Below are 25,242 nucleotides of genomic sequence, written 5' to 3'. Positions count from 1 at the left end.
AGTAAACAGGAAGGGTTTGGCATTGCTTGGTGGCATGCTGTGGTAACCTTGTCATGAATTATATCTGTTTCTGGACAAGAAAATGCATTTTACAATTAACCTAGTGCTGCTGTGAAATTGAGACCAAAGGAAGGCAAGTTGTTTCCAGCAGGGATCATCTGTTTTAGGGAGGCAGGAGATCTCTGGGACAATGGGAGCATGAGGATAGTATTTTGGTGCCGATTTTTTGGTCTCAGACACCACCCGAAGAAGCATTTTAAAATATCCCAGAATATCCCTGTGCCACAGTTCTGTAGGGGGCTGCGTGGAGCGGACCGGGTCCCAGGCAGCTCCCGGGCCAGGCGCTCACAGGGGTAGGATTGGTGCTTCTTTAACCTGCCCTGAGGTTAAACCAGTCCCGACACGGTGCAGGCAGCAGGGTCCTGTCAGTGGCAGTGATGTGCCCTCGGAAGAGGGGCTGTGCACAGGGCACATGAGCAGTGCCACCAGACAGGGGCAGGGCAGGGGTTTCTGCTGCCACCCGGCTCCACCGCCCTGCCTCCGCTGGATGTGAGCTGACTCCTCTGGGAACATCCAAAGAGAAAGTAATTTTATTGGTATTTACGTGGATTCTCATTAATACTTGTTTGTGTTTGTTCTTTATTCAGCTAACACTTACGTCACTGCTGAGTTCAGTTCCTGCTGCTGGAAAGTGTAGTAGCTGTTCTGGGATATTATTGCTATTTGCACACAGTTAAAGTTAACACAAGGTAATATATAGTCTAAAGAATATTTTTTTCAATAGAAGTGTATGTCATCTCAGACAGGGTTTGGTTGCTGTAGCCTGGAGATTGAGCCCTGGGGTGCCCTTGATTTTTGCAGCAGCTGTGAAGCCAAAAACCTCTGTGGCTGTGAAAAATTGGCTATAATAAGCCTCCATTTCAATGGGAAGGTGCAGTTTAAAAAGCACGGTGTTATCTGTCCTGTAGCTAAATGCACAACTCTCATTGACTCATAAAGTTACGTGTAACTTTGTTTTTCTCACTTGCAAATTTTAATTCTCTGATGTCATTTGATTTGGGGAATTCGCTGTTGTTGTATTCTCAATATCCAGGAAATCATGTAATCTTCTCAAAGGTAAGGAGGAGCCCAAACAAGACAGATGCTTCTGTTATTCCCAAAGTAGCAAATTTTTTACCTCACTGATTATTTCAAATACAATTTGCATCCAGATTATAATTTTTTTTTTTATATTATCCTAGTTTAATAAGTGTCAGATTGATTTCGGGTCTTGAGCAGCATTTCAGAAGTATTCACTTTCATAATTAGATGATACATGTATGTCTGTCTTTTCTGTCATTCCAGAATCCACAGAGTATTTCACTGGAAAAAAGTCAAGTATCTTAAAATGTAGTTGATTTGGTTGTTCATGTGCTCAAGACCTTATTTCACTTAGCTTCTGTCAGGAATCTTCAGACTCTGCACTTCTTTCCTAGCACTCACAGCCATGAGGACATCTGTGTCAATCTGTGCAGCTTGCTGCAAATTCCAGTGGCAGCTATTGCTGAACTTTTTAAATTGTAAAGGAACAATGTATCTATTCTATTTTCTCTTCTGTTTTTTAGAAGAATTCAAAGTAATAATAAGTCCTAAGTAGAGTATTCAAATAATAGAGAACAATAATGCACATCTTTAACATGAGTGGACAGATGCAGTAGGACAGGCTGTCTCTAGGTGTTTAAATACCCCCTTTTGGGGGGTTTCCCTCCCACCGCCTAAAAATTATTGAGGGACTTACAAGCGTGTAATAGCTCACACATCAGGAGGTGGACTCAGAGTCTATAGGATGTTCAGAAAGCAGGAGTGTGGAATCAGTGAAAAATCCGCAGCTATTTCCAGCCAAGCAGGAAGCAGCAGAGCAGTCCACAGCTGCTCACAGTGTTCCCATATAAACACGATATAAAGTGTATTTTATGGACTGTTGTGTGTTTTATGAATATAACAATTGTTTTAATGCCTGTATCCCTATTTACTCTAAGTATGAAGAAATGCAGTCTTAAACACTTTGATTTGTGGTGTATATGAGGTGTATATGTGGTGTATATGAGGGAGCAGAAGGTGTGTCATGCTGTAAATCAACAGCATAATTCTGAGAATTGCCGAGTCTAGAAGAAGTTCCAGATTTGTCTCTTGTAGATATAAAAAAACATTTCCTCCTAGCTTTGTGTAGCAGGATGTTGTTATTACATTCTAAGGCCGTTGTCAGGAAAGTTGTTACTATGTTTTGCGGTTCAGTACACATAAGTTATCACAAAGGGCTATTTCAGAAGTTCTACAAAGCATCTACCTGTGTATAGTATGGGAAAACAGGAATGAGATATGGCTGTGTTTGCTAGGGAAAGGCTGGCTACCGAGCTCTATCTCAACTCTGAATAGAGCCCTCCTGCAAGCTTTTTAACCAAATCTTGTTTCCAAAGAAAAAAAAATATGTTTTGTTTTATTTTTTTTAAAAAAGAAGTTATGTAGAGTTATGATATCTGATTTCACCTCTACTGCCCTTGTAAAAATATACCTTTGAGGGAATACCCAGCAAGGAACAGTGAATTTTCATAGCATTTTGATTTTTTTTTTGCTAGCAACAAAAAATCCCTTCATAAGCAGGCTTGCCTAAAAAGGCACATGGTCCTGAAAGTTTTCTGCTTGGGTGACTACGACTGTGCAGAAATTGAAAGGAGGAGGAAAAAAGGAGTGCCTCCAGCTTGTATAAGAAATGAACCTTTGCCCAATCACTTTTGTCTGTGAATAAGGTAACTTTTTGTGTGTGTGAAATTTGAAAGCAATAAGGTATGTGGGTCCTTTCTCTGTATTGGTTCTCAAGAGTCGATCGCAGGGTTTTTCTTTTGGAGCCAGCCTGACGTTGTGAGATAAAGCAGCTCAGGGAAAAAAATGTTCTCAAGCAGATGCCTTTAAGAGACAGAAATCATGAATTTGTTGAATTGCAACCACTCTGGGGGTGGCTACAATGACTTTTTGACAGTGACAGTAACTCTGCCGTGTCTTTTCGAGCCCTTCTTTGGCCCATTCAGTCTGGAAAGCTGCTTAAGCGCACTTAAGCGCATTAGCATTTGGATGCTCGGGGACCGTATTGACCCTCATTTGGAAAGTTTAAATGAGTGAAAGATGGAGCGATTTGTTAGAGCTTTAGAAACCAGCTTTAGAGAGCTGCGGGGTTTTCCGCTCTGGTTTGTTCGGGTGCTTGTTCTAATCTGGTGTGCTGTTTGAAGGGACCAGACTGATTTGTGACACATGAGCCCAAAGCCTCTTTTTTTGGGCTTGACCCGATTATCTGATCTGTGCTCTGAATTTCAATCACCCGCGTGGAGGGAGCGAGGTTGGGAATGGCTCGCTGCTGGATTACCTCACTAGCTCCTTCGGACACAGATGGCAAAACGGCCGCTGCAGGTCCGAGCAGACAAAGGGGTCATCCGCCTGCCTTGGGTGCGAGGGAACAGGTAGGAGGTCTGTGCTAGAAGGCAAAAGCTCCTGGAGGTGCAGCATGCCACTCCTCCTGCCAGGCAGGGTGGCATTTCACCAGCATGTTACCACTCTTCTCCCAAGCCTTCAAAAAACCACCTGAACATCCCGCAGAGCAGATGAAGTACTCGCAGAGCAGCCCGTGCCTGTGCCTGTGGGGCCAGTGCTCCTTCTGCCAGTGGAACCTGTGATTGCACACACACCTGCGAGTGTGCAGAGTGTTCTAGGCTAAACCCAGAGTTAGATGCACTTGGCACTGCTTTTGGGGAGGGAGGGAACAGTCAGGAAAAGTTTGTCAGAAATGGACATAATTTTTTTCAGTGAGATGGGGAATTAACACCTGTTTCATTCACAAACCTGTAGGAAAAATAACAGATTTGTGGGTTTTTACCAAATCCCATTCAAGTTACTTGTTAAAAATGAAAGCACTCAACTCGCTGCTTTTTATTTCTACTGTGCCAATAGGTGAGGACCTTTATCAGGATCAAATTTTTATCAAATGGGATCAAAATGTCCATTGGCAGATTATTCCCATTCTGGCACTGAGATCCTCAGATGAGATCTTAATTATTTGGAAGCAGATGGATTTTTGTTTAAATACTTATTTGGCATGAATTCTGCCTTCAGGAGAAGGTGAGAATGGGGAAAGGAGAAGTGAGTTGTAGTTCATGGTGTTGTGTCTGGTAGACACTGCACCTCTGATAATGAATCCAAATATAAGTATTTCTGTCTGTGAGAGAAGCACGTAGTAGGATGTGAAAGTCTATACCACAGAACATATTTATTTTACAAATTAACATTATACAAAATGAAAATCTTTTGTCTGGTTATTATGAAAAGGAATGGGGTGAGCAGAGCAGGGAAGTCACCTCATTGCTTCCTTGACTCAGTTACTTTCTTTAACAGAAAACACTTTTCTTAAGAGCCTCTAGCAAAAGAAGGTTTCTTTCAGAAGGACGGTCTTTGCCATATGCACATCCACGGCTGTGCACAGATCCTGTCAGCAACGTGTGCCTCAGCAGCAGCCATGGATGCTGAGTTGCCTCCCACGTGTGGCGACACATCTGTGTCTTTGAACCATGCCCATTTTGAAAAATTTCCTCAGCTTTCTGACTTCTTCCTTGTGGTTCCCAGCAGCCAGGCAGAGGGGCACAGGTAGCTCTGCACAACACCCAGCAGCCTTGCCCAGGCAGGGAGGCTGCAGAGCACTTACTGAAATGTGCCCAGTTAAGATGGATATGCCTCCATTTCAAAGCACTTCACATACTTGAAGCTTCGCTAACTGCTTTGCTAAAAGCTCTAGATTTTTACCTGTTGCCATGCCCTTTGAGCAGCCCAGTTCATTTTATTCCCCACTACCCGTGGAACTGGGTCTCAGCCAGGCCAGTGGCCAATAGATCAAGGCCCAATACTTTCGTGGAAATTCATACTGTGCCTGATATAATGTTGTTCATCTGTGTTCATCTGTGCCTGATAAAAATGTTGGTTCATAATATGTTTTAGGCACCCAGTCCTCAGAATATCTAGGGACATGATGTCTCTTATTTAAAAGAGGGAATTTGCTATGCAAAGTAAACTGTGAAAATTGCTGTCAGATTGTGTAAGCATTTCTCTGACTTGAAAAGTGTACTTGTAACATGAATTTACAGGGCAGATGTTTTTGCAAACAAGGGTTAACTCACAGAACTGCAGTGTCAATGTAGTTATCAGCTCTTAAGAACCAGCACAAAACCTGGTCATTATCTGTAAGCAGTGGTTTGGAGGATATTTGCATGTAATGTGTGATACAGCATACAGTGATAACTGTGAAAGAACCTGTCTGCATGGTAGAAGCTGAATGACTATTTGCCTTTCCTGACTGATATTTTCTTAATATTGCCTGTTTCTCTTCAAGTAGTAATTCAGTTTATTGTTTCAAGTCCATCATAAGTGGAAGTGACTTAAATTAGCAATGCTTTGCATTTTGACCTACAGCAAATTGTAATCGATGGGGGGCATTGAAGATCTATTCATAATGTTCAGTTAAATCGGGTCTTCTGTTGCATAAAAGCTTGTTTCCCTTTCTCCTCTTATGTTTTTCTTAGACACTATGTGCAAAGGCCACAATGCAGACCATCCGGGCAGCTGACACAAATGAAGTAGTCAAGCTAATATTTCGTGAATCTGATAATGACCGAAAGGTAAACAACTTAATGCCCTTGGCACCCCTATGTAAATAGAAACAGTGTTGAATGTTCACTTTCTTTTCTACAAAGCATGAATATAGTTGTTCCAAACTGATAATGTAAAGGGAGGGGAGGATATAGATTGTCACACCTAATGCTCAGTTAATTGGATCTGTTTAAGTGATTGCCAGCCAAGCAAATGGGCAAGCTGACAAGGGGCTTTGGACATGTGGAAATGTGTGGTTTTAAAGGGCTGCATGTCTCTGAAAGGGTCACTGCCAGCAGCTGGGTGTTGAGTTGCTGAGTCCAAGAGCTTTGCTGACCTTTCTCCTTATTTTTTTATTTAGGTTATGCTGCAATTAGAAAAGAAGCTCTTTGACTATTTTAATCAAGACGTATTTAGAGACAACAATGGCACTGCGGTAAGTTCATTGCTAAACCCTTTCAAAGAGTAAGTTGGGAATTCACATACAAATTGCATTTCTCTAACCAGCCCTTTATCCTTATCACCCCTCCTGTCTGCAGAATGAGAAGAGATAATTCAGCCAACACAATAACTGTTTCAGATTTCCTCACCACTTAGCCAGTTATTTTGTGTACATATTCTTAACTTTGGCATGTTTACCTTCTTTTTATATAAATATCTTGTAAATTAAATGTACACAATTCACTTTTCTTGTCTGTCCTCTAGTCTGCATTTCTTCAAGCATCCTCTTTTTCTTCCTAGCTCCTCATTGTGCATCACACAGTAACTTAGGAAAGGCCCTTAAATGCAAAGCCCTTCTGAAAACACCTGGGTCTTCTAAGTGTGCAAAAATATACTCAAAACACAAGAGTAACTCGAATAGCAATCTCAAACTCTGCAGCAGACTGTCACTATGTGGACAAGCATACAGGACTTCCCAAGAGGATTAAGCAGACATGGGACACTCACACTCTGATTTGTAACAAGGACTCTGATTTTTCTGTGGAGAGGGGCATTGTATTTTCTTTAATGTGATTTTATTTCAAATGGTGGCCACTTCATTTTGGAAAAGCTGTGTATCACAGCTTGCAGCTTTCTCCATTTCATCCAGGGTTCCTAGGAGTTATGTATCCAAGGGAACACATAGAGGGCCCCATCCCCAGCTCCCAGTTAGCTGCACTCTGTGCCAGTCACACAGTGTGCCCGCTCACAGGGCACACTGCTGCTTGCTGCCTGGGGATGGGCTGTGCACAGGATCCATGGCTCTCCACCCCTCTCCTCTCAAACCCTGCCTACAGCTCATTCTCTCACTGCTCACAGAGAGCCAGGCTGTTGGAGGGCTGACTGCAGGGCTCTAGGACATGGAGGGCAGCTGAAGCCCTGGTGCCCTCTCTGATTTTAACTTGGCTTCACCTGGGATATTGATTCCATGTGAGAATATGAGATTTCACTCATTTGTTGAGGTCAGAAGAGTTTGCTGAGTAAGACTCATGAGAGGTGAAGATCTGATTCCCCTTCTAGTCCCTGCTGCTGTCCCACAGCGTGGCTCATGTGGCCTGTGTGCTCACTACGAGAGGTGCCTCTGTGGTACCTTCAAATGCTTCAAATGACTTCTGACAGTCACTGTCAGATCAGTCTGGGGTTGTTTGGTTTCAATTTACAAGGTGAATGCATCCTCGGAAATGCCTAATGTTTCTTTCACTGATGTTTTGCAGTTTTGGGGACATTTAATTCAAAGCAATGTCTCCTTCCAATTCCTTTTCCCATATGAATCACATTCCTGTCTCAGATTTTTCCTCTATGCATATAATTATAATAACTCTTACAGGTTTTTTTTTTTTTAAACAACTGACAAAGTATTTGTCATTTGTGTTTTCCCCCAGTGCATTCCTGAAGCTGTGTAAAGCTGTTCTTGGTGCTTGTTTGCCTTGTCCTAGTGGTATTTTGGATGGCTGCTGCTTGATTTGCATACAGGGCTGTGGGGTGTGAAGGTACAGGCAGAATCCCACTTAAACACATTCCATTTCAAAATCAGTAGTCATTTCTTTCATGCATCAAGAAGTGGGAAATCTTCCAGATCAAACATGGAAGAAAGAGATAAACGATATAATGAGCCATTGGAGATAATCTAATCTTCATGGTCTAGTTAAACACGCAGCACCATGATCACTAAAAACAAACTACCTATCTAAAACGATAAATGTCTCTGCACCGAATTCAACCCAAAAAATCCATCGCATCCTTCATCAACCGCCGGTCTTGTACCGGCCTGACAGAAATTTAATTCAAGCTGGCTCCTGAAAATAATTATTGTATTTTAAGAGTAGTAATCATTGGTCGGGACATGATTGAATGTGTCCATGCCTATTGACTTTTTCTATGATTTATAGCTTTGTGCAGTCGATATTCCCATCGAAATTGTATAATTAATTATAAGTGGGGCTGTCAGGTCTGCAGGATGGAGTGCCCTGATGAGTATTTGGGAAGATTAAATTTTCCTTAGCTGTACCAGTGCAAGGCTTGGGAATTTTCACAGCACTGGGGCTGTTGGATAAAGATGTTTTCTGTGTGTTTAGCAACTGCTTTAGCTCAAAATCCATTGATTTTTCAGAGGGTATTTTTTTATCAGTGCCATGTCTCTTCAGTAGCATTGGAATGTATACAGATGTGACAAGATCTGACAAATATTTATTATCAACAGGCTACTTTTTCATTGTCCATACACAGTTATTCTTTCCTTTCTACATTGTAATCAACAAAAAGAATCATAATATATATTTATAAAAATGATTATTTTTTATGAAAAATCTGATATAGATACAAATCACCTGTTTAACAGAAATTCAGTTTGAAATGCATACTGTAATCTGTCGGGTCTAATTTTCCCAAACTAATCTGTAGCTTATTCAGACTTAGCTGTAGCTTATTCCAAAGTTAGCTTAGCAATTACCTATATTGATTACCCCAGAGTGCAATGACTGTTCTGTATCATTGTATTTCAGAAAGGAACACCCAGATTTACCCAGTTCTATGGTGATAGGAAAAAAGATAAAGCCTATTTGAAAACAGCTGTTGCAATAATGCAGAAGTGTTTTATTATTTAATTCCTGTGTTCTGAATTGTACGTTGGAGTTGTGGTCCATCCAACAGAGCAGGGTGTGAGTCCACACCCACACAGAGCTGTCCTGTGTGGGTGTGTGGGGAGGGTGTTGCAGAGGAGCACTGAGAGAGGTGGGCAGGAGGAGCTGCAGCATGCAGAGTTCCACCTTGGCATCGCACAGGTCCCAGTTACGTTGTTGTTTTCAATTAGCAAAAGCTCAGCATTTCTGACCTGGATGGTAGCACACAGCCAGGCTGTGCTGATTGGTTCCATGGTGTCATCCTGCTCTGGGGGCTTGTCTGTGAGTACTGGAAAAGGACAAATGAGGCTTCTCATTTTGGAGTGGTGGACAATTGAAGGTTCTCACACCTTCCCAGAGGCAGCAGCCCCTGGATGGGAGCCCCCACCGTGCCCCCATGGCTCCTCTGTGGTCCTGCTCCTCTTCTGCCCAGCAGGTGCAGAGAGTGCCCTGGAGCCCTGCATGGATTTCCTGTGGGGTCTGTGGGGCTGCCCACGCTGCTGAGCTCACACTGGCTCACCAGCATGTCACTCACACAAAACACAGCTGTAGCTTTGGATTTCCAGCCCTTAAGTGATAAAAATCAGCCATGCCAGTGCTTCCAGAAGAGGGGCAGGGAGTTCTTGAATAAACCTACACTTTTACCAGATATTTCCAGATGCTTTAATTGTTTGTGATAGATCAGGCTATAAGTGGGGTTTTTTTTCAAAAGGAGTTCCCTGTTAATTTCAAAACAATCAAAAGAAAAGCAAGCCAAGAGTAATTATGTAATGAAAAAAAAATATAATCAGGTTATTGATTTATACCAAAGAACCACAAGCTAAATTGTATTTCTTCAGTAGTCAATTAAATAAATATATAGTAAGAATGTAAAAACCTGTAATGACTACAGAGGAACGATTTAATCATCAGGAATCATTTTATAATCTTTAACTGCAATTAAAGGTGAGGAATGGTACCTACATTCCTGTCTTTTCTATGATCTGTATTAAATAATCAATCCAGGTAGAAGCTAATGCACTGTTCTTAGGATTTGGACCACAACTGTGTAGTAAAAGTGATCAGTGAATTAATTGCCTTAAGAGTGGAACCTGATGATATTCCTGCTAAGATCATGATCTCTTTTTTCTATTGATCTTTGTGGAAGCTGGTGACTAATAGTGAAGCTGTGCTTGCTCTGGTGGTCCTGCATCCTGCTGTCCCTGCTGGTCCTGGGTGCTGCAGCCCCAGCCCCCACAGGCCCACCTCCCACAGAAACACAGAGCCCGTGTCCCGTGTGCTTTGGGCTGCTCAGGGGCAGAAGGATTAGTCCAACGGCGCTGCTGCACACAGCTCCAGGATCACCAGAGGGTTCAGAGGGCCTGGTGGTGTACCAGCATTCATGCCAAACCAGAGCCAAGAGTGTTATGCTGAAAAGCCCAATGATTCCAAACCTGGATTTTCATGGAATGGAAGTGATTCTATTTCTTAATTGTGCAGCAGCTCGCTTGGTGCAGAGGACAAACAGTGAACTCTTATGGAGAGTATGTTCTGACTCAGTTTCCCTTCACAGAATAAATTCCCTTTATTCTGTGTGTGTTCAGCCTCAACTGATATGGTATGAGAAGAAAATTATAATGTGCTTTAAGTATGGATTGAGTTAAAGGTCTTGTTTTCCCTCTGAGAAGTAGTGATTTAAAGTGATGTGTTACCATGCTAGTTAACCTAGAGATGTTATTGCAAACAGTACAGGCAAACAAACTTTTAAATTTTAAGCAATATATTTGGGGGGGAATGTGTGTGTTCCCAGGAAATCCTGAAATGATACACAAATTGAGCAGAAGGATATAGTCCGCAAGGGACCTCTATTAAGATTTTTGTGAGAATATGTATTCTTATGAAGATTAAAGATCTGGCGTCACTGAAAATGTATTAATCAACAGACAAGATATAGCACAATGCACTCTTCCCAATGGCCTTGGCTCTGGCTCTGACCCTTTTAAAGATAATGGGAATACTGTCCACTAGGAACTAGATTAGGACGATCAAGTGCATTTCATCAGGGTATGACTTGAACCATGATCCCAGAGGTGAAAAGGCAGAGGTTTATCCACTGAGCCAACCAGCCCCTGTCCAGATAAAATCTTGAATATGATGTATAAGGGCAAATTAGGATAGAGAAAGGAAATTGATTGCTTAGGACCATTGCTACCTCAGACTGGTCATAAAGAAATCCTGCCTATCCTGAAACTGCTTCTTTTATTTAAGATAATCTTCTGAGATGCCTGATTTTCATAAAGTATTAATAGGAAAATAGCTTCATGCTCTGCGTCTTTATTCAGAAGCAGCATTCCTGTGTTTAGAATTGCATTTGCTTAAATGAGCCATTAGTTGATATGCCACTGGATAAACTGCAAAATGAGAAATGACAGAGATAGGGAATATTACCAATAAATTGTTCTCACTAGCAAAACAGAAATGTAAATCCAGATTGCACAAACAAGTCAATCCAGATGTGTTGGGTTAGCTGTTTACCGCAAGCTTCAAATAGATGAATAATTCTGATGTAAAATTTGTCCATAGCACAAAGTTACAAATAGTATTTCATTACCTTTTCCCCCATCCTGTTCTATACAGCTGCTGTATGGCCTAAGGATAATTCAAGTGTACTGTGATTTTTTTTTTTTTTTTTTACCATTGTCTCTTGTTTAAGTCTAGCCCTAAGAGTAGGTTCAGCATCTGTATTTGCACTCTGTAATCCAGCCTGTAGTATGATCTGCTAATGTGCTTTGGCTCTTTTTAACCTGTGTGACATATAAGAGAATATCCAGGGAGGCAACGTTTGCACCTGCATTCCAGTCCCCAAGTTTATGGATGTCACCATCATCCCTTAGAGTTAATATTTGTGCACACAAGCGCCTTACCAAAGCTTCCACACCTTGCCCAAAGTCTGTGGCAAGCCAAATAAGAATAGAAAGGTGCTTAATTGTTTTTTCACCATCTCTCTGCAGCAGCTCAATCCTCTTGTGCTCTCCAGGTACCCCTGATAACCTCCCAAATTAATGTCTGCATGCACAAAAGATTGCACAGAGAAAAGCAAATAGTAATTTTAACTTGAAAAATTGTCCTTGAGGATACTTTCATACAAAAGGCACAGCTAGAGACGAGAGTGGGGTACCCAGCTGCAGAGATGGAGAGATGGGTTCTGGTCCCTGGTCCGAGGCCTGTCTGCGTATTCTTGTTACACAGGTGTGGGAGGCACAGACTGCAGTCCTCCTCCCTGCTGCTCCCAGAGCAGCCTCCAGCAGCCCCACACAAGGAGGGGATGGATTTGAATCCCTGCTGGAAGAGCAGCACCTCAGTGTTAGGTGTCTGGAGGTTCCCAGTGACCTTGGGAGATGCCTGACTTTCCGTGAGGGCAGCACAGGGATTGATTGGAGCTCCCCACACCCCTCGGGGGCACACCCAGCATTGATATGCCTCTGTGGTCCTGCTGTTCCCCAAAACACTCATGCCAGCCAAGCCTCGGGGAATCTTCAATCCACAGTGGGAGTTTTGCCTGAGTAAGAAACATTTCATAGTCGTTCCTCAAGAAAATTCCAATTTTAACCACTCTACAAGTAATACTAAAACTGTATTCTCCATATTTTATGCTTTTCCCAAATTGCAGATCACAAGTAACTGTGTAACAGGATAGTGTGTGGTTTGGATTCCCAGGTGGGACAAACTAATGTTTCACAATAACAGATATATTAAGTTTAATGAAATAATCCATTGAGTGTGTCATATTTGCAGGTAGGATATTCCTAATTAAAGTCTTTCAGTTTTAAAGGCAGCATCCACTCAGTCATTCCTGACATTTTGAAGGGGCTTTGTCACAAGCTACTGTGCACAGTGTATGAATTATTACAATAATATTTAGTGTCTGTCCCAGCAAAGTTATGAAAATGGCAATTTGCATGAATACATTTTTCCAGAGTCAACTTTCTTTTGAGGTAAGCACTGGAGTCCCAGGAGAGTGAGCAGCAAAATCCAAATTTCCCATCAGAAAATGGAAAGCGTGTGTTCAGCTGTGAGCAGCTGGTAGTCACAGGGCACAGCCACTGTCCTGTGGGCCACACTGCCTCACACCAGGCTGTGTATGGCGAGCAGATCCCGTCTGCTGGAAGCATTGGCTGCACACAGGGTGGTGGGGCTGGAGGCTCTCGGTGTGCTCCAGGCTCTGCCGGGCACAGGGCAGCTGAGGGATGGGATGCAGTTCACTGCTGCAGGGCAGCGTTGGGGCAAGGAGCCCTTGAGGTGTGGAAGGAGCTTCTGTGGCCAGCAGAAAGTTCCCTGCTGCTGCACGAGTGGAAACCCAGGCTTAATCTGTGTCGGTGCTTTTGGCTTCTTCACTAGTTTATCCTTTTCATATACTCCAGTCTTCTCATTGAGAGCTGATTTCCTAAATACTACAACAGGTTCTGATTTCTGATGCTGGTTTTTTCAAGTAACAAAAGTCTCACAGGATAAGATCTGGATTTGCTGCTGCATGTTGCAGAAGAGAGGGGTGGCTGAGCCCTTGCAACTGTTAGCAGGTGTTTGACTGACAGCTTATCCATACCAGTCATGTCAGCCCTCAGTGCCACTAGCCATGCATTGCTGTGCCTCGCCCCCCTAATGCTGAGAACAATCTCTTTGGTGCCATTTCTCTGTGGCCATAGATCTGCATTTCTCTGTGTGCCATAGATCCACATTTATGTGGGCGTTTGTGATTTGACAACACTGCCATTCAGGTTATATAGATATGTGCAGAAATATAATATTATACAAAAACAGCATAAGTGGTAAATTTATATTCAATGATTTGGTGTTTTTTCTGTGAAATATGATTTTAAAGACTGGCAATGAGAGAAAGAAGATTAAGATTCAAAATATGTAGTAATAGATCATTTTACATAGTCTTTGTTAGAGAAAGAAGTAGCTTTAAATCAGACAGAGGTATGTACAGCATTTTCATGGATAAGTGGAAAGGATCAGCATTTCCACAGGCCTTTACCTGAAATCAGTAGACTACTGAATCAGTTTCTAAATAATTTGCTGGGACTGGAAAGATGGATAAAATTACTGTCTTTCCAAAGTCTCTTGTAAAAAAACATGCGCTCCACAAGACTGGCAAAGGAGGTTACAGTGACCAGGGTCCACATGTTTTAATTCTCTGAGGTCACTTATGTATGCTCATCTCCTCTTTTTGGTCTGAAACTTCATTTCCCTTTCACAGCTGTGAATTCTCTTGTGGGCCCTGCAGATGGATTTGATAAATGCTGCTAATATCACCTCCTGATCTACCAGTGCTCTGACTTTGGTCTGTAGGTCTTGATGAGTAATTGCTGTTGTTCTACTCCAATGACTGAATTAAGTTGCCCTGTTTGAAGGGGTTCATACGTGTATGATTTTAGCCAAGGTGGCCCATTGCAGTGTACCCAATAGATGCTGACCTTTTAACAGTGCTTCATTGCTTTAAATTGAAGCAAGCAGAACCTCGGTTTCTGCAACTGCCTAAACTCTCTTATAACCTTTTGACTACTGTGAAGCTGCATAATGTAGGAATTTAGAATTTTGTGCATTGCTTTCACTTCCACCCCAGCACATAAATGCATGTTACAGTGCTGCCAAGAAAAAGGGAGCAAAAAGTGAGAATCCCTTCAGCAGGTTTTACAGGATACACTGCACCCTAGAAAAACAGCAGTTCTGATCATTCCCTTAGGAGGTGATGGGTACTGCAGCTGACACAGCCATCAGTCCTGAATGCTTTTAATTCTCCTCAAAATAAATAGGAAATATCCTTTGCTGCAAATGCAGTCATTCCTACACATACTGCCTGGCTGCATTCCAGCAGTGTGGGGTCACAGTGGCTCACAGGTAGTAACTAACTATTGATACACTGGTTGGATGGATGGACGGACGGACAGACGGAAGGATGGATGATGGATGGATGGTATTTTCATTCAGGTGTACATCAAACATTCCTGTTGGGCTGGTCACTGGACATTGTAGAGCAAATATCTTGATGTAATGTCATCAACTCAGTGTTGCAGCAGATAAAACGTAGACCCTGCATCATCTTCACTTTTATTTAGGTATAAATATGTGGCATTCACATAAATACATTGGTGAAACTGAGTTTGGAGAAAAAATAACAGGCTTCTGAAAGCTGCCTATGGCATATAATTCCGGAATGATCTCCCAGTCACAGCATTTTAAAATCTGTGTAATTGCTCAAATTACCACAGCATGTCATGTAACACCTTAAAGATTTGGTTCTTAAAGATGATCTTATTATGAGTAAATTAAATAGAACAATATATTGATTTCTGGTGTTTGAACTTATTTTTTTTTCATTTTTAAAACATTTAGAGTGACAGACATACTCATGTTTCCTGTTCAGCAATGACATTATTCACAGTGCTGATTGGTGTACAGTATGGAAATCAGTGAGCAGCTTGTGGTGAAATTGCCATGAAAGGAGTATGTTCTAGGTGGGGTTTTTTAAAGACAATGTTACATGCTTTAAAAGTAAAGGCATTACCCTGTGAAATTCTGACTGCTCCTCAGTATCATCTTGCCCATGTTAATTTTCATTCATTTTCTGTCATGCCAGGTTGCTCCAGGCACCCGTATATCTGTAAAGCAGATGGAATTGACTGATGCCCATGCCAGGCCCTGTGCCTTCTCTTAACCAAAGTTGCTTTCAGGGCAAATGACATTTGTAATTGTTTGTGACAAGGCTTAATGAACACCTTGCACTTGCATCAAAAACCTTGCATTTTGAGATTACAGGCTTAAATGAGAATGCAAGTGTTTTTCACAGCAAAAAATAACAGTTGAAACATGGTCTTCTACTGAAAAGGATAACTGCAGTTTCTCAAAATGCACAATTCAGGTTTTCACACATCATCTCTTCCGTTGCTCTCCTCACTGCCTGCAGTGCTGCCAGGTAAACAGAGAAGGGGTGTTGGGGGGTTCCCACTGCCCAGCCCTGAGCACACAGATAACCCGTCCTTGCCCTCTCAAGCGAGCAGGTGTCTGTCTACACACTCTGTTTGGACAGAAGGTTACAGGCCCTGTTACACAGTCACTTAATAACTAGGAAAAATAATTTATGAAAGTGCGTTATTATTTAATATCTAGCAGGAAATAAAAGCTCTTGCAAATAATCCAGTAAACATATTTGGCTGTTTTACATGGCAGGATGAATTCTTCACCATGAGCATTCCCTGAATCCTTCTAGGCACCTGGTTGGGCTTTGGCTTCAGGTTGAAGCTGTACCTTTACCTGGGGAAACTTGGGAAACTGACAGCACAGTACACAGTGCTGTCTTGTTCCTGTTATCTGCCACAGTGTCAGCAGCTCATCTGCATAGCACAGACACTGCATACACAACTGCAGCAAACAAATACAGCAGAAACTTCTGTGGATGATAATGCACATCCAAATGCTTAGTCCTCTAAACCCCAGGCCTCACTGAGTTTGCAAATATTATCATAGCTAGAACAATCTGAATGTATAAAATTTTGAAAATGTGAACTGGTGTGAGAGGACAATGCATCTATTGAACTTTGCCAACCCTTGGGATGCCATGAGTAATTTATACCATTGTGTTCTGTGGAGCATTGTTCTTTCATTCAGTTTAACACTTCAGAAACAGCCTTTCTCCTGACACCTCCCCTTCCCTGCTCTGAGCTGTTTACTTGGAACAGTAGGAAACATGTGTAGACATACATTTCAATTAATAGTTTTAACTGGCTATGGAAACTTGTTTTCCTATCCCAGATTCACGTAGGGTGACTGATACCTCTAAGGTGGAGACATGTGGAGCAGGAAAGGGATGGTAATATTTGTTTTCATAGCCAGTGTGTATGTATTGTGGCTACCAATCTGTTCTGCTTACTGAAAAACAGAAACAGAGCCTGGAAACATTCACGGTGATGGAAACATCCATTTATTCTTCAAGTGCATTGAGTTTACTTCAGTTATACCAGTGAGTGCTGGACCAGCCCAACACTTTTAGTATTGAGTATATTATTAGATACATACTGTAAGTTTCCACGCAGATATTTCAAAATATTTTTGTAGACATACTGAATTCTCAGGCTTACAATCAGATGTTAAAACAAGCACAAATTGTCACAGTTATTAGCATTGCAGAATCTTTCCAGCATACTGCCACAGAGTTTGGTGTCGAATGAACTAAAGCAGGGAAAGCTGCCCATCACCTGGCATCTTCATATAAAGATACCTACATATGGCAGGAGAGCCTGGAGAGAGCTGGGCGAGCCGTGGAGAGGGAACTAATCAGCAGTGCAGGTGGTTCAGGTAGCTGCTTTTCACGCAGATAATTAATGTGTACAAGTAGCTGCTAATTGCACATTTCAGGAATGATTTATGAGGTGACAGAGGGGAAAGGGGGACACGATCTAATTTCTTTGGGAACCTCTACCATTCATACAGTGGTATCAGCACAGCTGTGAGATGGGACATGATTAATGAACGGTGGGCAAACACCACCATGGCGCGGGACAGTGCCGGGACGCTCATCAGAACAGCAAGTGGTCCTCAGAGCCAGGGCCAGCACCGTGGGGATGAGCTTTTGTCTTTAGCTTGCAGTTCCCTGAGACGTGGGGCTGCACCCCAGCCAGGTTCTGGAGTAAGATCATTTGCATCCATCAGAACAGTTATGGGTTCAATGGGGACAATTATCATTGAGTTGTGAGTGGGTTCGTGTTTATGAACAAAGACTGTGGATATTTATTCTCTCTGTAGAGGTCATGGGGAAAACCAGTGTGGCTGGGACTAATATTTATACAGGACATTACATCTGTTAAACACCTGCTTCTGGTGCTCTGTCTTGGCTGCTGCCTGGGAGCACCCTTTACCTACTGTCATGCATCCCTCTGTCTGCTGTCTGCCAAGCACCCTCCAGAGCAGGTGAACAGGAACTCGGCTTTGCTTGGCAAGAGTGATGTGCACATTGTAGTTGCTTATCTGCACTAAGATAATACAGAGTAATATGATGCATTTCACTGACATTCTCATGGGCTGGTTAGCATATCAGTTTGCTGTTCTTTCTTAATGCTAGTCTGGTTTATCTCTGAAGAGACTGCTAATGAAATTTCAAGAAATGTAGCCTTGCAGTGTAAGTGCACTTACAGGGCAGTGCTGTGAAGAGCCAATGTTACAACTTTCACTGAGGAAAAGGAATGTTTTGAACACTTTTCTCAAGGCACTGTTTATGTATCAAAATAGTCCAGACAGTTTTATACTGTGTTACCAAAACTATTCTATGAAGGCTATATCTCAAGCTGTGTGTGATCATAGTTTCCTTTTATGTAATGTAGTATTTTTTAATTGCTGAAGTTCAACATTAAAGAGTGAAAGCATTTATTTCTATCTTTTATAGCTTTTAGAATTTGACAGAGAGCTGTCAGTCTTTAAAGACAGATTGTATGAACTGGACATCTCATTTCCTCCCAGGTAAGATTCATATATAATCCATTTATTTAACTAGCTACAACATAATTATTACTTGCACTGTTGCTAAAATGTGAATGTTCCCATATTTATTGCAGAAATTATGATCTCTGTTCCTTTCATGATTGTTTATTCTCCCCACATCCCCTCCATCACTAATAAACCACATGCCAGTAGTGCTCCATAGCTCATCATTTGGGTTCCGCTGATCCTGTCTTTTATAGCTGCTCTTAAAACAGACCTGGCAGGAATGCGTGCTCAGAGATGTGGAAGGACTTCTAAGCACTGGGCCCAGACCACCTGTTAAATCACATTACTGCAACAACAGAGACAGTCTTTGCCTCAAGCTGTTTGATGACTGTGAGCAGTGGCACTCAGCAGGAGTACAGTCAGCTGGGGTGTAGAGCCTACTGCTATCACTCAGGGAAATCCAAGAGGGGTATCAGAGAGGAGGGCAGGAACTTAGATTCTGCTTTTTCAGTTTCAGTAAACATCATATAACTACTTAAGACTGTTAGAATAAATTGGCTTAATACAGGTGCATGATTTTAGTCAGCAGTATCCTTGAGGTGTTTTAGCCATGAATGGACAACTATTCCTATCATACAAAACCAAGCATTTTGCAAACGGCAGTTCTATTCAGGAGAAATCTGTGGAAGATTTGGTGCCGTTTTATACATGTATCGTCCCTTTCCAAGAGTGAGGAAGTCAAATCTCACAGTTGCTTTCAAGGGAAAGAAATAGTGCATTCACAAAGAAAAAGTTCAAAAAATAGTAGAAGAAAGGCAGATAAAACTATGATTTTTATATACTTTTTTGTTAATAGATTTAATATGTTTAGATACTACTATTTTATGCTTCATGGACAGATAGAAAAGTATGATGTTTTGGCATACGCTAAGAAAAAATTTGGGAAGCTTGCCTTTTGTGATCATAATCTCATTACTTCTTACCAGCCAGCTGCGATACTGATTTGTATTGATCCCCTGGGACACTGGAAGTATGCACGGAGTTACCACCACTCTAAATTGTCCTTATTGATTGAGTATGATAACAGTAGACCAGCAGGGTGTGCACATCCCTAAGTGTGCCTCACTCGTCATGTATCTGGTCAGGGTGGATGAAGGTGAGGGGAAGTGATGCAATTTTTATACCATACATATTCTTCTACTTAATTTCTCCAACATTAGTGCTTTCAGCCAAAGCAAGGCTTACCAAAAATACATTGTTCCATGAATAGTTTTCAGCTTCTTCAGACCACTCTGTAAGAGCTTTTCAGTGTCATGCTCCCCTCAAGCAGAGATCAGAAATAGGTGTGAGTAGTCTCTGTGTGTTTTAGTTCTACTCACTCTGTTTCCTTCTCAATGACTAATAGTAATAGTAATAATAAAAAATTATTAAAAAATTATATACTGAAAGATGGCATGTATATATAAAGAGCAAACTAGCTTTACATTAGGATGCTTTTTTCACTCATCCCTCCTTGTTTTCTGTGTCATAAGGCAAGGACATCCTATTACCCCTCCTGTGGTCCTTGCATGGCCACAGGCTCAGTAATGTATTTTTAACAGAAATACTTTACTATTTTTAGTCATACATAATTTTTGGTATGTATAAATAATTACTTATATAATACTTCTATGAGATTTATAGTTACAGATTAAATTTGTATCTGTAAATGGAATGGTATTAAGGCAGCACAGCAAATTAATGTTCCTCCATATACAAAGGACTTTCTACAGGGTCTTGACAGACTCTGTGTTACTGCACATTAGCTTCGGGACTCTTCAGTTAACTTTGAATGTGGGATGGGTTGGAGAGCCACTTCTGAGTGCTCCTACAGCCACATCTAAACCTGGCATTTCTGCAGGCATACTTGGGGAACTCAAAATGAATCTATTGTTCTTCCCCAGTGCAATACTGTCATTTAAGACCAAATGTCTACTTGATCTGCTGTGAATTCTTCATGCTGCCATGGGTGACCATCATGATGCAGTGCAGAAGGAGGGGTGCTCAGGTAGTCACCCCTTAGAACCCATCTAGAACAACGCTTTGACTGAGCTCAAGGGTTCCTTCAACCCAAACCATTCCTTCATTCTGTGATTTTATAGCACTGACAGCATCTGCAGGCCTGTCAGTTATCTCCTCTCTGTTCAGCAGCCCTAAAGCATTTTCCAAACTTCTCTTCAATTCTGAGTTCCTTTCAATTCTTTAATGTATGTGCCTAAGCCATATCAGCTCAGCACCTTGTATGCCTGTGCCCAGAGGAGCATGTCAAGGATGCAGTGAATGAACTTCCAGGGGAAAGAGGCTCGTCCCATCTGTTCTGGACCTGGATCTGCTGATGCTATGCCCACAGGGTTTCCCAGCACGTTCTGTCCAGGGTCCTTGGAGCCTCCAGGGCAGTGGCAGGAGGACAGCCAGGGCCAGGCATTCCTGTGGCCCTGTCCAGAGTCCACCCTTCCCTCACAAACCCTTCCTCTGTCCTGCTGAGATATACCAAAGGGGAGGGCCTCCTGGGAGGGCAGCCACAGTTTAACAAGAGACCACAGGCTATGTGGCAGGTCTGCTATGTTAGACAACCTGTAAAAAATATTTCCAAAGAGTATTCCTCAGACATTATTCACCCACTTCTATATTTTGAGGTCTTTTATTTTATATAGTGAATATTCATCTTTTCATCTTGTTACCCTTTGTGATCTAGTGTAGCCCATAGCAACCCAAGCCCCTGGAAACTAAATACAAATTAGAATTTTAAACTCTGTAAGCTCTGTCACTCACAAGCTGAACAGTTTGGCCATGAGCAAACAGCCCAGTGTGAGGCTGCAAAGGCTTCATGGTCAACAATCACTGCAAAAGGCAGGAGGTGTGAAAAAAAAGAAGTAAAAACATTGTGGTCTGTCAATATACAGGTGGGCAATTGTTACCTTTATCACTGCTCTCCATTAATTATTATAATTATTCTTGTAGCTGTTGTATAACAAAGATAGGAGCTGACTTTAGCAAGAGTTCACACCCACATACAAGGTTTGCTCTCAGATAAGGCTGCATGCACAGCAATCTCATGTATTAATCATTCTCTTAAAGTGACCTATTCTTGTTTGTTGTTGAATTAGGCTGTCATGTAATTTACTGGTTGGACATATGTTTGTGTCTTAGATACCCTCTGTGTGATATTTGTCTCAAGCAGACCCTCTGCACTGGCAGTGTCTCGGCTTTTGACACCTCTGAGCAGGAGACGGGTTGAATCTCATTTATTCTCGGCAGAGTGTCCTCCTTTGGAATTCTCTCTAGCTCTGGTTCACTGTTCTGCAAAAATCTTATTTAGTCCATAAAATATTTTTTCTCTACCTTGTATTTTGTCCCATGACCCTTCTCTGTCCTAGGAGGTTGCACAATGACACATGTATTTTTGTGGTCTGATTTACACTGAGCCAGCCTGCTCTGCATGAAGCAAAGCCCAGAGTGCTCCCTTGTTCCTTCCCTTCTGCAGAGACTATGCAGAGTAGAACCTCTGGATGCCATTGCACAGAGCCCCAATCTCACCCTTGGGTGTGAAATGGAAGTACAAGATGATGGTTTAGGTGTCAGCAGGCTGCTCTTCATTCCCAGTGTTCTCACTGCCTCTCTGCATGTTCTCAGATCATACAGACTGCCTGCTGACAGGGCAGGGCAGCACTCCTGAAGCAATCGGGATTCTCGTTTCCTAGAACACCTCCTCAGTAATGCTACTGGGTCCTGTTGTCTCACAAAAAGGGAGTTAGGCATTCATATGAAAAAGCCCTAGGTTATTTTTATGCTTGCATTATCAGTTACTTTTATAACACAATTTTTTTTTTTTTTTGCCAACTAAGAAGTATTTTCTACTGAACTTCAAACTCACTCATGCACTGTAAAACTCCTTCCAGTATTAGTGAGGTATCTGAAATCATCCATGGATCTCTCAGCCCCCAAGGAGCAAATTCCCACCTGACATGATGCAGTTGTTTGGGTGCTTACAGCATCTAAGGCTGAAGCACAGAAACAGCTTCCCAGCTGCAAGCAGAGAGACAGCTGTCATTTCTTCCAAAACAATTTGAATTTAATAATTACAATGATTTTTCAGATCTTGCCTCCATGTTTCCACTCACATTAAACCAGTGCCACTCTCACCAATTCTCAATTTTCAAATTGAAATAGGGTGTTTCTTTATTTTGTGAGGAACTGGACAGCATTATCCAAGGTCTGGTTTAAGGAATTATGGCAAAGGGGAAAAGAAAGGACCACCAATGAAGTAAAAAAGTTTCAAATAATTACTCTAGACCATGTGTAAAGTAAGGACTACACACCACGCTGCAAGCAGAAAACAAAGCATATTCTAAAGAGCTTATGGTCCTTGCTGCCAGCCAGGCTGTCCCATCTGAATGTACTGCTGAAAAGCCCAGTAGTTTGGAGTCTGAATCCTGACCCATTTCTTCCCTCAGGTTCCAAGTTATTTTTTTCCAATATGAGATTTTGTAAAATTTAGCCCCAAAGTAAGGTACTTCTGAGAAGTACAGGTATTCCCAGAAAAGACATCGAGCTCAATCACAGTCATAGATAGTAACATCAGGCTGTTCTGGTGCAACAAGTCAGCACTGGGTCCTTCCCAACAAGCCAACATTATTCATGATTCCATTTATCCACTTGTACTAGTAGCAGTATTGCACACATTGCGTGGGGTACAGCATTACTGTTACTAAAGCAATAGAGTGCATCACTCAGTGTTCACTTGCTGAGGCATTGGTATTGCCGAATAACCCATTCTAGTATTGCCAAATAATCCGTTCTTGCCAGCTGGGCCTCCCCACAGCTCTGGGGTCAGAGCAGAGCACAGTGTGCCCGTTGCCATCAGCCCTGTGCCAGCCTCTGGCACCGGAGCGAGCACCAACGCGTGTCCTCCTGTCACTGGGGTTTGGCCACAGGGTGGTTTTCAGCAGCACTATGGACACCATTCTGGGTGAATGTTCTTCACAGAAAGTGAAGGGTTGCATTATGCTTTCTGGAAAAAGAAAGAGGCTCTGGGTTTATTTATTTTTTAAACTGAAAAAGGTCCTGCGACACTGGTGATACAGTAATGCTCACTCTGAAGCATATTACAGACCAGTATTTTCCAAAGAAGTGTTAAGCCAAAGAGCAATGTGCCCAGCATAAATCTATAAAAAAGGTTCTGATAAATATACCATGTCATTAACCCTCCTGTTTTGTGTTGTGCCCAGACTCAGGGCTCAAGTCCTGTTTACCCATCCTGCCCTTTGCTGCTGGTTTGCCCGGGTGACCCCCTGTCCCATTGTCACCTTTGACTCCAATTGTTGGTACTATCACCATGGTGTTAGTGTAGCCTGTGCAAGTAGCAGCTGTTTAACACATTGCTCTCTAACTACTGTGTTTGCAGGGCTCTGTTTGCCCTCCTGATTTGGCTGAAGTGAGACACGTATCGTGGGCAGTTGGCTTGCAGAGCATCACCAAGGCTTATTAGTGTTTTGGTACCTATGAAGCAGATAATCTAATTCAAACACCAGTGTGTCCTACTGCTTAGCTTAGATCTGCTGCCTAAGATGTGCATATGAAGATAAATTACATGGGGTCATTTGTTAGGAAGAGATCTAGGGAATCCAACTCTCCCTTTCAGGTTCAGGGAAATAAAAAATGTTAATTCAATTTTGAGGAAGAAACTAACACTCTAGTACCTGACAAAAATTAGATATCACCCTTTGATTGGTTGAATGGTATTTTGTTGAAATCACACTTAATTACCAGCTCACACTAATGCTGACTGTAAATTAAAAATATCAAAATATTTTTATTTATATCTTTGGCCTTAAAACTTTCAGAGCACCCAAAGGTTGTATTGGCAGTCCACGTTCACCATCCTTTCTTCAGGTAAAAGTATCTTAGACAATCTGAGAGCTGAAGGTAAATTGATCCAACATTTTCTCAGAAAATATGAAAATAGTAAATAATTTTCTGAAGAAGAGTGGTTGAAGGTTTTCCCCTTTTGAATTCTCTGTCAATGTCATATATAAATAGAAAGACCTGTAAATGAGAAAAGGTTTAGTAAATGTGAGGACTCATACCTAAGTTCAAAAATAAAATAAACCAAATCAAAATTGTCTCAGTTCTTCCCATAAAGAGCTCAGTTTTTATTGATGCTTTATAGTTCCATCCCATCTCAAATACTTTGTATTATAAAAAAATTGGTGTTATAAAATGTGGGGACAATTGACAGATGAGCGAGCACAAGGAGTTTTTGAACAGGAGGCATTTCCACTCTCTGAAGCATGATAAAGTTTGCTAAATGATCTGTATTTGAACCTAGAAGTAGGCTGCACAGTTGTTCAGAATGACCTTTACTGGACCAAAAAGGATCAAATAGCTGAATTTTCCCCAGTGTTGCCTGGTGAGTGGTGCCACAGTTCCCAGAGCAGTACTGGCAGCATGGTCTGTAGAAGGCAGGGTCCCAGCACAGCACAGGGTGTCCCAGCACAGGGTGTCCCAGCACAGCACAGGGTGTCCCAGCACTGGGTGTCCCAGAGCAGTACTGGATGTCCCAGCACTGGGTGTCCCAGCACAGCACAGGGTGTCCCAGCACTGGCTGTCCCAGCACTGGCTGTCCCAGCACAGCACAGGGTGTCCCAGCACTGGCTGTCCCAGCACAGCACAGGATGTCCCAGCACAGGGTGTCCCAGCACTGGGTGTCCCAGCACAGCACAGGGTGTCCCAGCACAGGGTGTCCCAGCACTGGGTGTCCCAGCACAGCACAGGGTGTCCCAGCACTGGCTGTCCCAGCACTGGGTATCCCAGCACTGGGTGTCCCAGAGCAGTACTGGATGTCCCAGCACAGCACAGGGTGTCCCAGCACTGGGTGTCCCAGCACAGCACAGGGTGTCCCAGCACTGGCTGTCCCAGCACAGCACAGGGTGTCCCAGCACTGGCTGTCCCAGCACAGGGTGTCCCAGCACTGGGTGTCCCA

At 42.4% G+C, this 25,242-nt stretch overlaps 1 protein-coding gene across 4 annotated transcripts in view; it reads left to right on the top strand.

Moving 5' to 3' along the window:
• INPP5A (inositol polyphosphate-5-phosphatase A) overlaps positions 1 to 25,242 on the top strand; it is a 191,643-nt gene that overhangs the window by 153,762 nt on the left and 12,639 nt on the right. For all 4 annotated transcript variants that reach the window (XM_053983614.1, XM_053983615.1, XM_053983616.1 and 1 more), the window contains exons 10-12: positions 5,598 to 5,693; positions 6,026 to 6,100; positions 18,181 to 18,254. In XM_053983614.1, coding sequence (XP_053839589.1) covers positions 5,598 to 5,693; positions 6,026 to 6,100; positions 18,181 to 18,254 — 245 coding nt within the window. The remainder of the gene's footprint in view (positions 1 to 5,597; positions 5,694 to 6,025; positions 6,101 to 18,180; positions 18,255 to 25,242) is intronic.

This window comes from Vidua macroura, chromosome 8 (genome assembly GCF_024509145.1).
Source record: "Vidua macroura isolate BioBank_ID:100142 chromosome 8, ASM2450914v1, whole genome shotgun sequence".
Classification (NCBI taxonomy): Eukaryota; Metazoa; Chordata; class Aves; order Passeriformes; family Viduidae; genus Vidua; species Vidua macroura.
Note: the sequence above shows the minus strand (reverse complement) of the source record. Positions and strands in the feature narration are given on the sequence as shown.